Source organism: Bombus huntii, chromosome 4, assembly GCF_024542735.1.
Source record: "Bombus huntii isolate Logan2020A chromosome 4, iyBomHunt1.1, whole genome shotgun sequence".
Lineage (NCBI taxonomy): Eukaryota > Metazoa > Arthropoda > Insecta > Hymenoptera > Apidae > Bombus > Bombus huntii.
The window spans coordinates 6136469-6153197 of record NC_066241.1 but is presented as its reverse complement, the minus strand read 5'-3'; the positions used below and the strand labels follow the sequence as shown (position 1 = coordinate 6153197).

The 16729-nt window shown below is 39.5% G+C and overlaps 1 protein-coding gene across 7 annotated transcripts in view; it reads left to right on the top strand.

The window, feature by feature from the left end:
• LOC126864517 (RNA binding protein fox-1 homolog 2-like) overlaps nt 1-16729 on the top strand; it is a 350319-nt gene that overhangs the window by 65219 nt on the left and 268371 nt on the right. Inside the window, exon 14 of one of the 7 annotated variants that reach the window (XM_050615944.1) lies at nt 6423-7631. The exons of the other annotated variants lie outside the window; for them this stretch is intronic. Within the exon in view, the coding sequence (XP_050471901.1) occupies nt 6423-6458 (36 nt within the window). The 3' untranslated portion in view covers nt 6459-7631. Of the gene's footprint in view, nt 1-6422; nt 7632-16729 lie in introns of those variants that run through there. 7 annotated transcript variants of the gene reach the window in all.

Below are 16729 nucleotides of genomic sequence, written 5' to 3'. Positions count from 1 at the left end.
TGTCTCCGTTAAAAACAGCTTACAATTCATTATATTAAAAACCAAATTAAAAACGTACCTATAATTTTACGAATGTTCTACTTTTGAATCAGCCTGTAGGACAAATAGGCCTGCAAAAGCGGAAACGGTAAAACTGTTACATTTCGGCCTCGCTAATTAGTCTAACGGGAAAATTAGTGGTAGAAAAAAGGAAAAAAGGGAAAACGCTGGGAAAAAGTTTGGTTTTCGTGTCTGCACGTGGGCGGGCATCTTTTCTGGTCGCGCGAGTCGAGTGGAGTTTTGCGTCCGCAAAAACGAGACGTTAATGGGGAAAACTTTCGGCTTGTCGGAGTTACCGCACGGTATTCCGGAAAATCGTGATTATTTTTCGTTGCCCTGACCTCGACGTCGACCATTACGAAAAGCAAAGTTCGCCTTTCTGTTTTCGCCGAATCCCGCGATGCACCGAATGCATCGCGGGCTAATTGAAATTAGCGGCGGTCCTCGTTTTACAAAAATTCCTAACCAACCTCTCTATGCACGAAAACCAAGCGACAACTAAAACCAATGGAGTTTGATAAAGAAATAAAATTTCGAAATACAGAACGTTGCAAAAAGAAGCGTATAAAACTTCGTAAGTTTATAACGAAAACTTATGTTAACGAGAAACTTGTGATTTTGCTGAAAAAAAGAAAATTCTATAAATCCACAAACTCTTAAAATTTTTATCGTAACATTCTGTATTTTTCTAATAGAGAACACTCAAATTTTATTATTCGACGTTTTTGGTATGTCAGTCACATTCACTTCCTGCAGGTGTTCAAAAGTTTCGAAACGTATAAAATTCCTAACTCTTCTTCATTTTCCTTCGATATACTTTCGAAACTTTCTACGTGCAATGAAATTTCCCGAGCAACTTCACAGACGTAAACTCAACCATCGTGATCATTCGTTAAATCGACAATTTTTGTGAATTTTACGTATTCGTCGGACAGGTCGACGCTTATCTGTTTCATACGACCTCGCATTGATGCTAATCGTTCGCTCGTAATCGATGTAATCGTATCAACGTCTAAGTAGTCCATTACAGGCACCACAATTTGCGTCACGCTGAAGATTTTACGTTCACTCCGAAACGATCTTGCTGACCTAATTAATGGTGCAGAAATGGCAGGATTCGTCACCGGTGAAATTTCACCGAGTTGACTGTCAAGGGATAACGCGTACTCGTCCTCGATTCTCTGTACGTTTGCACCAGGAATGCACGCAGTGAAATATACCCGAAATTCGTATATGTAGTCAGACCGGCCGGTTAATATTTTCTCTATAACCACTCTCGGTTGAGCGATGTCCTTTTAATTTTATAGATAATTTATGAATATATACGTATTGTATTTATAAATATCTTACAGTCTATATAAACAATGATCCACCAAAAATACTTGAACTTCTATAAACATTTTGTGTTTATAAATATTTTCCAGTCTATACAAACAACGATCCACCAAGAATACTTGAACTTCTATAAACATTTTGTGTTTATAAATATTTTCCAGTCTATATAAACAATGATCCACCAAAAATACTTGAACTCCTATAAACATTTTGTGTTTATAAATATTTTCCAGTCTATATAAACAATGATCCACCAAAAATACTTGAACTTCTATAAACATTTTGTGTTTATAAATATTTTAGTCTATATAAACAATGGTCCACCAAAAATACTTGAACTTCTATAAATATTTTGTGTTTATAAATATCTTACAGTCTATATAAACAATGATCCACCAAAAATACTTGAACTTCTATAAACATTTTGTATTTATAAATATTATCCAGTCTATATAAACAATGATCCACCAAAAATACTTGAACTTCTATAAACATTTTGTATTTATAAATATTATCCAGTCTATATAAACAATGATCCACCAAAAATACTTGAACTTCTATAAACATTTTTATACTGGTTTTAAATTTTACCGATAGTCGTAAGTAAATTTTAAGAATTTTCATGTAGCACATGTAATATATTCGTACAATATTTCCTCACGATTCTCGTACACGTTTTTCAATAAAAAAGGAAACAACTCGTACAATATGAAATATCTCTTTCACTCTCGTTTCGCTTATTTGCTCCGCTTCTTTAAAATTCACTTTTAAGGATACTAGAATGGGATTTTTTCCGTGAAACTACTTGTAGCGATATCGAACAAAATTTACACTCGATACGAGCCGGTTTCGAGAACACTTGGTCGAAGCGCGATATCAAACGTTCGCTTCGAGTTTCGAGCGCGCATTCAGCGATTGATCCATTCGTGTTGCCGCGACCCTCTGTATCGGACTCACAATCACGTTCAACGTCGCCTAGATCCACGTATTTCACCTTGTGTCCTTACTCTGATCGTCGATGAATATTTTATAGCCTAAAATGCAAAGTTCTGTCAAGGAATACTGCTTCGGATTTTCTCATTATTCAATATCTCGGAAATTGTGATTCTCTTTTGGTTTCGTTTTTATCGGATACGAGTTAAAAATTAATTAACACTGATAGATTTTCTATCATAATTGCAACATGTTTGACAGTGGAATAAGTGATATTTTACGAAATATAATTTATTTCGATCATTCTATTTAACATAAAATTCTAAAATGTCTGTAAACTACAATCTGTCACGTGTCAATCCATTGATAATGCTAGTAGACTGCGAAGTTTTATGAAAATTCATGTTTTTCTCATATAACTGTTGAGAATTCTGGATCTTAATCGCCGAAATAAATGTACAGGAACACTTAGATTATACTTAGAATTGATATGAATATAGTTTCAAATTTATTTAATATGTGATTTACAAGATCTTCGTCGATATACATTTGCACGCGTCTCAGCATTCTCTTTGTCTCACCATCTTCCATACCAGACTACTAACGGAACAGTTGCATTCGTCTGTTTTACGAGACACTGTGCACGCACGTACTTCCGTACGTGCACTCATACTCATATATGTGTATCACTACTACGCGGCTAATCCAGTGTAGCACACAAAATGATACATATCTCAATAATAAGAAACATTGGAATGGATTATACGGTAGGAAGAGATCTGTTACATCATCTGAATAGTATAACGAGTTTGCTTTATTTTTGATATTTTATATATCTTTGTGCGTTACGTGTACAGGATCGTACATTTTTGTGTCTTTAAATTTCCCATAAATGCACATCCGTAGTCTAATTGCTAGCTTTTAAATTATCGTGCAAGAAAGCTCGAAAGATGGGATTTTGGTTACGCCTCACGGCATAGATAGCAATTTTTCTGATACGCTACTACGCGCAGTAACGTTTCATATCGTTGTTCTGTCGCGTTTACGATCTGCTCGTATCAGGACAGCGATCTTTCACGCTAATTCCCGTCGGTACTTTTATCGGTATCAGGTGCATCGTAAAGCTCGCCACTGCTACAGCTTCGCTGTAAATTAGCGTGCGAGCCGTTTTCCCAGCGCGAAATCTGCGAATTTTTATTGGCTGTGTGCATTTCGCGTCGCGTAATCGGATTTTCTCGCATTAGGCGTCGTTCTACCATCCTGCGTACCTTGTTCACAGAGGAAAAATGTTCGTGAGTGGTCACACCAGGAACGGTTGACTAATTATCTTGGTTAATTAGAGCGGTGGAACGTAACATACACGCGGTTAAGTATAATGATCGTGTGTTTCATCCGAACTGCACGTATCTTGCAGTCTTTATGTAACACAGGCACTTGTCAATTTTGTTTTCGGTGGTTTTTCATCTCTAACAAGATGTTGCAATTAGAAAGGATCGACGAGTTGCCGCTATGTTAATGATCATAGAGACTTCGTAATTAGAAGAGAGATTCGCATTCGATGTTCCTCGAGCAGCTGTTGCGCTGCTCTTCGTAATCCTGTTATCAAGAAGTATTGTTTTACCCTCTTCGGATAAAAGAACATGCAACTCGCTGCTCAACTCACGGCTTTTGCTATCGATTATATAATAATGTCCAAATTTTACTACTTTTAGAGCGACTTAAGATGAAAATTACTCAATTTCTTTTTATGAAAAACGATAATGAAGATTGTTGGTGTATTATATATTTTCTGAAATTCACATCATTATATAGATACACTTCCTGAAAGAGCATAAATTTCTTTCAAGCATTTTTCAGAAATTCAACTTTTACATGCTCAAATTTAGCGAGACAGCCTATATATTTTTCTTAAAATGATCAATTTTATTAAAATTGCCTATCTATATGTACCAAGTGATTAAATATAATTAAAAATTATACAAGTTCTCTCTTTTTTCTTTATTTTTCTATATTTTTCATCCGCAAAGATTTCTACTTCACCGTCTATGCATTACCAAGATCAATTCCTCAACTTCTACTCTGCCATCTATCAAAATCTGCCCACATACCCTGTGAACCTTGGTCGATCCATTTTCCTGTAGTCGCCTCGCAAAATTCCCTATCGAACAAATTATCTCTCTGTCGATCAAAAATGCATTGTCCCCCATGTTTTTCTCTGTTTTTTTTTCTCTTTGCGTTTAAAGCAAATGGGTCGACGATGCGTCCGCCTTTGTTCTTCGCGATCGGATCGTAGCGACGCGAACAATGCCGCGGGTCAAATCGAATCTGTAAGAAGCGCTCGCGGAAAAAGAAACCGTCGTTAATCCCGGCTTCCACGACCCCGATTCCAACGTTCGACCGCTTTTACTTGCTTTCGGATCCTCATGGGAATGGAATACGGCGACCGATCCACCAACCTGCCGACCGTAATCACTTCGATGACAAATTCGCCGACCTACAAACTTTAGAAAACTTACGGATGATCCATTAGCCGCGAGCAACGATGCTTTGCAATTTTGTTAACAAGTTTGCCGACAAGATAACTGACTCGCCTGCAACATGACGCATCGCTTGGATAAGTTGTCCGGTTTTATGAAACGTTGCGATTTGATTACGGGAAAATTGCACGTTAAATTTGCTATATTTCTATATTCCTATTTCATTCTTTTTTTTTTGCGGTATACCGTGAAATAATTTTATTACAGTTCACGTATATTTTCCAAACACTGTCAATGTTTACGGAACAGAAAACGTCGAACCACGCATCTGCGAAACAAGCAAACGAGAATTTACGAAAGAGTGAAATTATTTTCGCCGTAATATTATCACAAAATATCGCTTGACATATTTTAGTTTAACATTTCGTTCGGTAAATATTTCGTTCGGTATCTTACATCTTAAAATCGGTCTCTGCTGTAATAGTGCGGAGAAAGTGGAAGCAAAACACCGCAGAAGTACATATTCCTTTAAACACCGCTTCCAATTACACGAATCAAATCCTACGTACTATCAAGCCCCGATCTTCTTCTCTTAACAACTTCCTCCTGCTGCGAAACACTTGGTGAAAGTCTCCGGCAATCACCGGCATGTACCCTGTAGAACTCGTTAGTTTCTCATGGACCAACTTAAACATAATCACGGGGCTTGGATTTTCCGTCGGGGAGCATCCGTTCTGCTTTGATCTCAGCGGCTTCAACCGCTTTTCGAGGAATTTCGCTCGAGGACGATTCGCCAAAGGTGGTAGAAAGGAAAAACTCCGCGGAACGTTCGCGTTACCAAAGACATCCCCGAGGGTCCATTAACCTTCTGCGAGGGCTGAACGGGGCGGAGGGAAAAATAAACAGACGTGGAATAGGGTGAAGGATGGAGAATGAATAAGAAGGAGGAGAAGATTGGAAGGTAGGAGAAGAGGGTGAAAAGAGGGTGGTTGGCTGTCGAGCCTGGCGATGGCGTGTCTGGATATCGATCCTGGCTTCCGGAATGTTACCACCGTGGCCCAGCTTTCTAACCCTTTCCCGTGCGTGTTCCTGACTCGTGTAAGCGTACGCGTGTGGTGACGTCGGCAGATCGCTCAGGTGAACGAAAGGGGAGCACGCGTTGTGGCAGGTGTGACGACGCTCGTATCTTGCAGAGGCACTCTCGCGTGCATGAAACTTTCGATGCATAGAGACAGAAACAGAGAGAGAAAGAGAGCGTTTGGCAGTATATGGTTAGAAAGAGGAGAAGTTGTAGGTTTTACGGGTAGAGGGATGTTTAGAGATAATCGAGATAATTTTGGATTAACAGATGGAATTGACGGATTTCTTTCTAACGAGGAGCGAACGATTGTTGTCAGAATCACTGTTAAGATCCGCATGATCGTTTGTTTTACACATTTATATAGTCTTCCAATTCTTTAGGAAAAATTCATATAAAATATTGCTCTTAACCCTTTACTTTACAATATCGTAGTATCGTCGTGACATGATGGTAATTTAACAAAAACAAATTGTACCTGCCGCAAAGTTGAATTTCAACATCGGTTTCTGTTATTCAGGCAGAGAATAACTAATTATAAATTGTGTAATATTTTCCAGATTTTGCAGCTGACACGGTATTATACCAGTGGATAACCAATACCGACTCGAATAAACTACTTGAAAAATAATGAGTCGGAGGATTAATGGATTAAAGTACTGGTAAAGTTCTCGGCGAAAGTCACTCGTTCTGTGCGAATATAAAATATAATCTGCGGATTTCGTGGCGAAACTCTGGCCACAGAGAACTTGCAATTACAATTATTTTTCTCCGCTTCTTTCAACCGGTAAAAAACAGTGGAAGTTGCTTGGTCCTCTGAAATCACGGTTCTCATGCGGGACCGTTTCGTAAGATCAAAGGTCAGGTTGTAATTAACCGTGGCGGAGGGCAAAGGTTCAGCTTCCTCGCGCGGTCCGGCCTGAATTCCAGAGCGAAACGATGAGAAAGGTTGCGTGGCACGCGTAATTAAACCTCGAGGAAACCCGATTCAAGTTGGCGGCGCAAAAAAAAATTCTAAATAGAATTTCCAGACCGGGCACTGATGCCGGCGTGAAGGCATGTGAAACACACGCGCGTGGGCTCGCGTGTTCACGAATATACACTGATTGCATGCTCCTGGACGTGTTCCATAGGAACAATATGCACGCGTGCAAAAACGCGACCAGCGTGCAGAATGCAGAGTAAACAGAATCGTGCTTGCATTATCTTGCAAAGCGTTCATGATAACACACGGAAATATCGCTTCTGCTTCGGTTCATTTTCGATTCATTCTTTGGAAGTGCTACTGACATTTTAAACATCGATGGTCAAATTGAAATACCAAACTTTGAATGTTTATAGTAGAATTTTGTGCAAAATTTAAATATTGATAAATATATATATATCGAGTGGTAAAGTTGAAATTGTAAAATGTTTTATTTGCGGTGTGAGCGTCGCTTCGATAAAACTATCGTGAATCATGATAGACAGTAAAATATTAAAAATAATTTACTTAGGCAGTGTTTGTCATTTGAGTAATGTTCTGCAATAGAATCGAATTTACTTTTCTCTTCGTAATTCTTTACGTAACGCATAATATAAAGTAGGTAAGTTGAAAAATATAGAATCTAGTAGATTAAGTCCAAGTAGATGGAATCTGTCTGACCATAAACGATTCTCCACTACCTGCGCTTGTTTATTTTATTTATATCTATATGACGCTGTTGAATTTTTATATCGATCAATATACTGAATTAATATTTCATGCGATCGAGTCTAAGTGATTAGACGAAATATGAAGTCTGCCCGATTATAGTCTCCTACTACTTATATTCTTATTCTTTTGTCTATCCGTAACGTTTGTTAAATTGTTCAACGATATCCCACAATATCTTTCTCTAGAATCAATTTTTAATAAACGTTGACAAAGCTGGATAAAAGTTTCAAAGTTCAAACTTCATTCATTCCCGCGCAAGAACTTTGGAATATGTTCGGCGAGGCTCGGAGAATAACGAAGTTTAAAAGAAACTTGGAGACTATTCCAATAAGAGAGCTTCGCTGCAAACCAAATTTATCGAAGAGTCAAGAATTTCTTCTATACGAACATTGAATAAATCTCAACACCATGGGACCAATCTTTATGATAACCTTGAATGAATTTAAAAGAATAGACAATACGAAAGACACAAAGGGCTTAAGGAAGTCGTACAAGTGTTAAAGGAAGTTCCATTCATAAGAATGGAAGGAAACTTGAAAATTCATGACGGTGACACGTCGTAAAATGAGTGTGCGCGATTTTCGCGTAGTCGACGGTGTCGTTGTAGCCTCTACAAAGAAATCGACCGTCGCACAGACGATAACCTCGGTTTTCATCGACTTGGACGCTCGCCAAAGGAATCTGCTTTAATATCGCGTGACGTGTACCATGTGTGCGTATATACACGTACATATGTATGTGTGTATCCAGGAGAATTCGATGGAAGAAAAGGGGAAAAGGGGAACAGGTGTGTAGATGCGAGCGTATATTTGTGTTAAGTTCTCGTTTTGACAGGGGGTTGAAATATTACGTAGTTTCTACGTTGCAATCTGTCGTTACTTATCTCTATCTTCTGCTCGATAACCGGTTCTTCTGCGAAGCTTTTTCGATAATATTCCGTGATCGTGTCCTTTCTATATCTATCATCTTGCTTCCAGAGAAAGATGTGATCTCGTGCGTGAATCGGGAGATCTGGTGCATGCCGATATGTCGGATAAATGAACGTAGTGTTAGTTTTTTCGATTGCTACAAGCAATTGAGCATATCTCCCCTTGGATTGTTTTTCGGTCAAACGAATCCCATACAATATAACATTCGAAGCGTGCACTATGGAAATACGTCTCTCTCGATCGTCAACTCGATTTAATGAAACGTTAACAAATGGGCAGCGGCCATTCGAAAACATTCAAATGGCGGTTTAATCGTTTTTTAACGTGGAATATATCGACGAAGTCGGCTCCTACGCATAATGAACCAGCCTATAGAATGTATCTCGCTTAATGTACCGCATATTCACCGTGCGCTGAATGAAATACCTCTCGATCATTAAAACGACGATTTATAATGGCCGCGTAAAAATCGTAGCAACGAAAATGTTTGCATCGTCCGCACGCCTACGACAATTTCGACGATCGAGCGGAACGTAGAATCGTCGAGAAGCAAGTAAGAAAGAGGAAGAAAAAGACAGGTGTCGATTATTGCGTTTGGAAATTTATTTCGCCTCGCGTCCTCGCCGACTGTTTTCGAAATAATCGGCACTCAATACGCGGGATAAACGAGAACATCGGCGAATATCCGTATGAATATTTCATCGCGTTGCATTATTATTCCCGGTATCGCAAATTAACGATTTAACGAGCGGCCATCGCCGGCCCGACGTTTATTTAGCAATTACTCGTTCCGGTTGGTCGATTGATTCGATCGGTTCTGGTCCGTCTCGTAGCTTCTGCCAACTTTTCTCCATCCTTCCAAGTTCCATAGAACTTTTCTAATGAAAGTCAATGCGACGCGAAACTGGATAAGTTTCGTATAAATTGGACATTTATTAGATGGCGTATTAATTGCATGAGAATTCCGCGAATCTTCTGTTATCAAAGTTGATATGGATATATCGATGAATAATTTGGCAGTGATTCTAGCGGATTACAATTTGTATCATTAAATCAACGTTTTAGATCTATGAACAACATATTGGAAAAAGAAAAGGTAGATCTTAATAGCACAAAGAGGAAGCCTAATCTTGCTTTTTCCTCGAATTAAGAAAGCATACCATTAATTCATTTTTAATGAAATTCCATCATTAGTTCTTCAGGAAAATATTCTCCCAAGATTAACCAAATAACCCGCTCTAAAAATATTAAAGATTCAATAAGCACGCAGAGTGTAAACATTCGTCCCTTTCATCTTTGTATCCATCGTTAAATTGCGCTTCTTAGAAACGTACGTGTAAAGGAGAATCTTCATAAACTGTTTCAAAAGATACTCTCCCATAAAAAACCAAATAACGTCCCTCAAAACATGTAAAATCTAATAAACAGCCAGTGTATAAATATTCTTTCTCGTCTCTCTCGTTGTCCAAGGACGTTTCTCACCCTCTCGATCCATGTTTTTCTGAATAAAATCCTTCCTACCTCGATGTACTCGTAAACTCTTAACGACTACAAAAATATTCATAAACTCGTGAAGAAGCTAATCGTTCAAGAAAAAATCAACCAACAAACTGGTGTCAAAATATAAGAAATGCAATAAATCTCACGATATAAATCTTATTTTCCCATTTCTTCGTCATCAAACGTTTCTCATCGTCTCAATCCTTTCCTCTATCGTTTCATCGACGAATACGTATTATCGCGCGTCTCACCAAAATTTCTCTGTTCTTGGAGCTGCATAGAATTCGTATGTTGTCAGGCGACACCAGGTTTCCGCGGAAGTGAGTCGATCAACGTGCTGAAGGGGCGTGGGGGCGAGGATCGAAACGGTTCGGAATTAATTCCCTTGTTATCCCAATAACGTATGCGATTCGATCCTTGCTCGCAACAACGTCGTGAGCGCCGGCTTGCTGGTTCATTATCGAGTGCAAGCCGGCTTCGAATAATGCCGCGTACCTGAAACGCTACTGGCAATTAGGAGGTTTACCTGCGCCTCGATAGTCGTGAACGTCGAAGTCGAACTCGAAGTTTACTATTGCATCGCGTCAAGTGAACCCTGTTACGGTTTAAACTCGGAGATAGGTCCAAGTTGTCGGCGCCGTTTGGTTTGATTACGAGGCAGCTACGATATCGAGCGAATTGTTATGGTAAAGATCAGAGACCTCACCTTGTACGTATTTCAGTTCATACGGAGAGATTTAAATGATTTGCAAATAAAAAATGGATTAGATGATTTACGACTACAGCAGGGTTTAGGTGCATGTTATTGCACGAAGATTTGCGGTTTTGTTTCGCTCGAGAATATGAAAGTTCATCCATATTACGAATAGCTTTTGAAAGTAGCTTCTCGAGTAAAAATCAACTTGAATGAAGCGCCGAATGCTGCTTGGACTGCGAAGGTTTAACATTTACATTGCGTACTCCTAACGTCATTTTACGCGTTCTCTATATCATGTTTGTGTTTTTATTTTATTCTTGATACTATACACGCGAATTTTATTCTCATAAAATATTTCTTTACTTGCCATATATATTATATACTTCCTTGAGTATCTTTTGTCACGATATTAAAGACCTGCCATGATAACCTATGCTTATTATAGTCGTAACATATATAAAACTGAGGATATTAAGTATAAAACATTCACGATCTTTCTATCAGAATTTTTTATCCAGCTTAACCTCCAACATATTCAACGGAAAAAACAAGAAGGTATAATAAGAGCGGTAAGATCACGTTCTCGGGAGATTGCTCAACCTCTAATCCAGCTGCACTTGCTTCTTCGAACGCTTTTCAATTTTCCTTCCCTCAACCTCTACGCTCGAAGCCGCTTTCTACTTTAGTCGACCGAACCGATTAATCGAAAAGGCCCAAATAAACCAAACCCGACAGACAGACAGAGACTGGCTCGTCTCCAAGAACTACCTCTCTACGTCTACTTCTCTACTACGAACGATTGAGATGTTTCTATCCACGAGATCCATCGAGAATTTGTAACGTTTCGAATCTTGAAAAGCACGTGCTCCATGGTTGCTTGTGATTATGCGCGCAAAATTCACCGCGAGCGTAGCTTTGACGTATGAAACGGAGGATAGAGTCGTCGGCGCGCGACATAGGGTGCCTTTAATTTCGTTAAGAGCAGTAATTTCGCCCTGCGGGAAATTGCGCGTGTCTCGTCTTCGGAATTTGACTGTCACGCGAAATTTACACGACGACTCCATCGTGTCTCGCCTTCCTCTCTGGTATTCCAAGGCTAAAATAATTTTCTTTATAATTATATTTTATTACTTACAGTTCGTTATCTTTCCTTGTTTACATTTCGTTACGTTCATACAATTTATCAGAAGGAGAGGCTATCGAATTTTTCGTTCTCCGATAAATATCCGCGAGCAAATTCAATCGAAAAGTCTAACACGTTTTCATTTAAGAATATGAGATCACGCTACTCTCTAATAGATATAATCACGCTTAAATAGCATTGGAGATACGTACAAACAGCATCAATTTAGCATCGATAGGTTTTCATTTTTACTTACTTTCACACATTACATGAAACCTGAGAGAAAGTTTCTTTTCCGAAGGTAGAAAATCGCCAACTGGCATCCACGTAATGGCAATCAGAGTTTCTCGAAAGCAAGAGGAAATTACCATATATCTTTTGGAATTCTGCATATTACTCGACAAAAAGACTTTCAACCTGTCCTCGAAAACAAGAATAATGAAACGTTTCATTACAAATGATTCGCTCGCGGAGAAACAAGACGCGACGAAACGATGAATTAATAGAATTTACATGCTCGCGCGTTCCTGTCTGGCTTTTTCTACACGAAGAATACTCGAGAGGAATTTTTCGACGGCACGTTTGAATTATCGGGACAAGATTCTTCGTAATTCGAACCATTCGTCAAACTAATTGCACCTCCGCGGCGACCGCGAGGAGATTTCTAAGAAACGAATTAATCGCTGACTACATCAGAAGTTCCGTCGCGACTCGCTTAATCCGACTTGTTAAATTTATCGATGCTAGAACTATTGTAGTAGAGAATGAGCAATGTGAACAATGGCTACTTTTTTTTTCTTATATGAAAATTTCATGTATTTAGAACGATACAAAGTCTTGTTCAGAAGTTCTAGAACACGTTTTAGTTTTTTTTATTAAGCTTCGGTATTATATATATTTTATGTAAGTCATCGAAATTTAATTATATCCGTTTTATAGCGTAAATTTGAATACACAAGCGTAATATACATTGCGCAGTTTCTTTGGTAGAAATTTCAATCATCGGTGCTTATATTTTAATCTGTTAAACATTTGTCATACATCGAATTATTCTGATTTCACGGTTTATTTCTTGGAACAACATTTTGTCACCAAATGAGTAGAATATCCGTTTGCATCGCCACTTCGTTACGAACGCGTAAAATTCTGATTTAATTCGTGATATTAAAGCTGAACAGATGAATAAACTAGGAAATTCGAAATTTCCATTTGGCTTTTGATTTGACGGTTATTATTCGAACATAAGGGACAATTAGCTTCTTGGTTAATGGAAAGAATGGTACGTTTGTACAGATTTTGACGGATCGAAACGAAACACAACGATCAAATACGCGTATACATGCGCGCTTCTGTGAATAATTCTCGTTTTACAGCAAGTCAAGCATCGAGAGATCGTTGGAAAATTACATGCAGGACCAAATTGCAATCGAGTTCAGCACCCGTTAGTGATTTGACGGATATAATGACGGTAATTTAACGGCGAGGCTGGCAGACGCGAAAATTTCAAGAGTCAACGTTTTCAATTCCGCGATTTAACTGAGCCACCAAAATGAATTTATATTGCACGTCCCGATATTGGTTTGAATTTAGTTATGCGGGAACAAACGCTGTTTTATACATTAGCAATTGGCTCGATTCCCCGGTTACGTGTATCAACGTGAATTTTGAAAAATGTTGCGGAAATTTATGCTGGAAATACGCGCGTAGAAGATCGAAATATCAAACGAGAAATAAAACGAACCGGTCGTGTAAAATCATCGCGAAAAAGATTAAAACATTTTTATTACGTGGAATTTGTGACAAACGCGAGACACGCCGGTCAAGCTCGTTCAGATTATTCCAGTTTCCTGAAATCAACAAACTTGAGAGGATTTTGTCAAACCTAGTGAAAGAACGATCGTAGTAATAATTGTTTGATAAAACATTGGATTATGAAATTGCCCTCATACGAAACTGTTACTTATCGTGAATTTTCACTGTGGTTTCCAATTGCTAGATATAAAAATCTTCCGTTTGTAATCCCGTTGTCAAAAATTCTCCATTTCCCAAGACAACTTCTAAACTTTGTTCAATCATCCACAAACGTGTAACTCTCGATCCTTGTTATTTATCAAGCACCGTTGTTTGACCGTTTCACGGAGAGACGCGTTCGCGGTATAACGCGTCAGCGAGAGTCGTAAATTCTCGTTACGATACGATACGATAATCGACGCCACGAATCAGTCGATCCCTGTTTCGGTTAGGATAATACGGGTTATAATAAATAATGATTATAACACCGAGCCAGCAGGTTAAATATACACTTTATTTCCAACAACTGTGAACACTCGAGTATTCGTGCGTGGTGTGTGTAGAAGCGTTCTCAGCGAAATGTTAACAGCAAGTCAGATGTGTTCAGATCTCAAAGTTACTAGCAAGTAGTTCGGTGACGGTGATGTCGGGGAGGAAAAAACCACTGATGGATGTGTCCAGAGTATGAGACAAGCGGATTCGTTAATGGTAATTTTCGTTAAGAAAGCGAGGGCAACAGACATCGTTGCCAATTGGATGAGAGAAAAACTGGTGGGTGCTGGCCGCCCCCGACCAAAGGTCGTTCGTGGGTGGCATTATGTTGTTTGCTCGTGTTTTCCTGGAATGAGCAATAACCCTAAGGAACCTTTCGACTTGAAAGATACTTTAGGAATCTGAGGGTCTTGATTATAAAAAATGCTAAAATTTATGACGGTCCTTGGGATTATTGCGGGTCCGAATAAAGATGTTTAGACGTCTAGTGATCTTCTTTGATCGAGGGAACGAGTTTGTTTTATGTGGAGGATCACGGACGTAACAACGGTTATTATTTGATTGACTGAAATTGATATTTGCTGAAGCAAATAGTATTTCCGTTAAGTATACCATAGTGAGCAGAAACTCTATGCACGAGCTAGTCGCGAACGAAATGACCTTCAGGGTTGTCCTCGTCTGCTATGCGGAGAATCTAAAAAGCCGCCACGTCCGGTCCCTCGTCTTCGTTCGAAGGTCCCATGAAATTCCGTTTCGATTCCGCCAGAGGATCTCGGCGTACACGCGCTTCACCGACGACATTTCCTGCCAGTCGAGGCTCTTGAGGAATTTTTATTGAACATCTCCCTCGAGACTGAGAGAGAGAGAGAGAGAGAGAGAGAGAGAGAGAGATGAGAAACGAGAGAAAAAAGAAGAAAAAAAGGAGATAGGAAGAGAAAGAGAGTAAGAGGACGAAACAGGCGACGTCCTCTCGGAGAGCGAGCGTGTCATCGATTTCGCATCAGGGACCAGCTCTCTCGATAAAGAAGCTCGATGGATCGGTCTGGCGGACTAGACAACTTAATTAAGGGACGTTTACTCTGCGACGTTGGCCCATCCTCCTTCCACGAACTGTAACTCGCGACCCTTTTGCCACCCTTAATAAACGCTCGCTCGGGTCGATGCACCGGGAAGCGAGTGAGTTAACTGGGTCACGCGTCGTTTCGCCGTGTTGCACGGCTCGCCACGCCGTGAAATTAACCCCCGCGATCGCGAAATACACTTCGCGAGCAACAGCTTCGCGTAATCGACTGGCAAAAATTAAGGCACGACACTGGGAATCTTGCCAGGGGCGAATATAACAGGGGGTTGCCTGTTCGAGGGAGTTTGATCGAAGTGACAGTGCGCTTCGAGGGGAAACTGGTAGAAGAGGAGGGCGTATTTTCGGGGATATGAAATTTCAAAGAGATGATAGAAATTAACAAATCAATTTCATAGGAAATTTCCTTTATTTTACGAAGATAGAAGATTCGAATTTTCGGTATAATTTGGATTCTTGAGACGTAACAAATAACGATATAAGAATGTAATCGTTGAATCATCGAAAGGAATTCTATCGGCGGAAACTAGGAACTAACTGAAGACAACCGAAGTGAAATTCTAATCAATCGAGAATTTATGAAATTGATTGGTCGATGAGATAGAGAAGAAAATATTTTTTTTCAAATAGACGACTCGACGATCTGCCACCTGTTAAACTTAAAAGCGCTAGACGCATCGTTAGAGGTAGAGCGACCGGAAAAATGGCCGACTATAAACAGCATCGGACAATATATAGGAGGGTGAAGTCGGCGTCGTAAATAACTTCGTCGAAACGAGTCGCGAGGATTTATCGCGGCGATTTTTCGCTGAAGCGAAAGGCACTCGGTTTATTTCCGTGGTAATGGCAACGAGAGATCCCTTGGACACTAGAGGAATCTCACCCCTTTCCGATTAGAACTAAAATAAAATAAAATATAATCAAAAGTATAATATTTCCATCGCGTTATCAATGTTGAAATTAAATCTAACTTAAGAACGATGATTTTTCTGTATTCCTTGAACTGAAAGATCTTCGAAATGCAAATGATCCGCGTCGTTCCTTAAACGCGATCGATCGGGTTTTACAGGCTTCGAAACTCGTGGAATTCTCATCGAAAGGTCCTGCGAGATGTCGCGAATTACTTCCACCGCGGAATTTTCATCTCGACCTGTCGAGTCAGCCGCCAGTCCGGATAATTTCCATTCCTTCGTTTGTTTAATTATACCCGTCACGTCAAAGCTTGAACCGCGTTATCAAACTAGACCAGCGCTTATTACCACAGAAACGAAGAAAGAACCAACTTTTTCCCCCGAGCCGCTAGATTCTCTTCGAGACTTTTCAAGCCGTATCCTTCGAAAATTTCTGATTGGGGGTTTAAAGCTCTTCGAAGACGACTTGCAGAGAGAAGTTTGGCAAAGATCGGTAGTGAAATCGGAACTAGTTGGAGCTTCGTGGTAGGCCAATTGCGATTCCAATCGATTCGAGGTCTCGAATCCAGGATTTAGAGAGTTTGAGTTTGAATTTTCGGGAAGAGATCAGGGTTAGAAATACGTATATTCCGAACGATTAGTTTCTATAA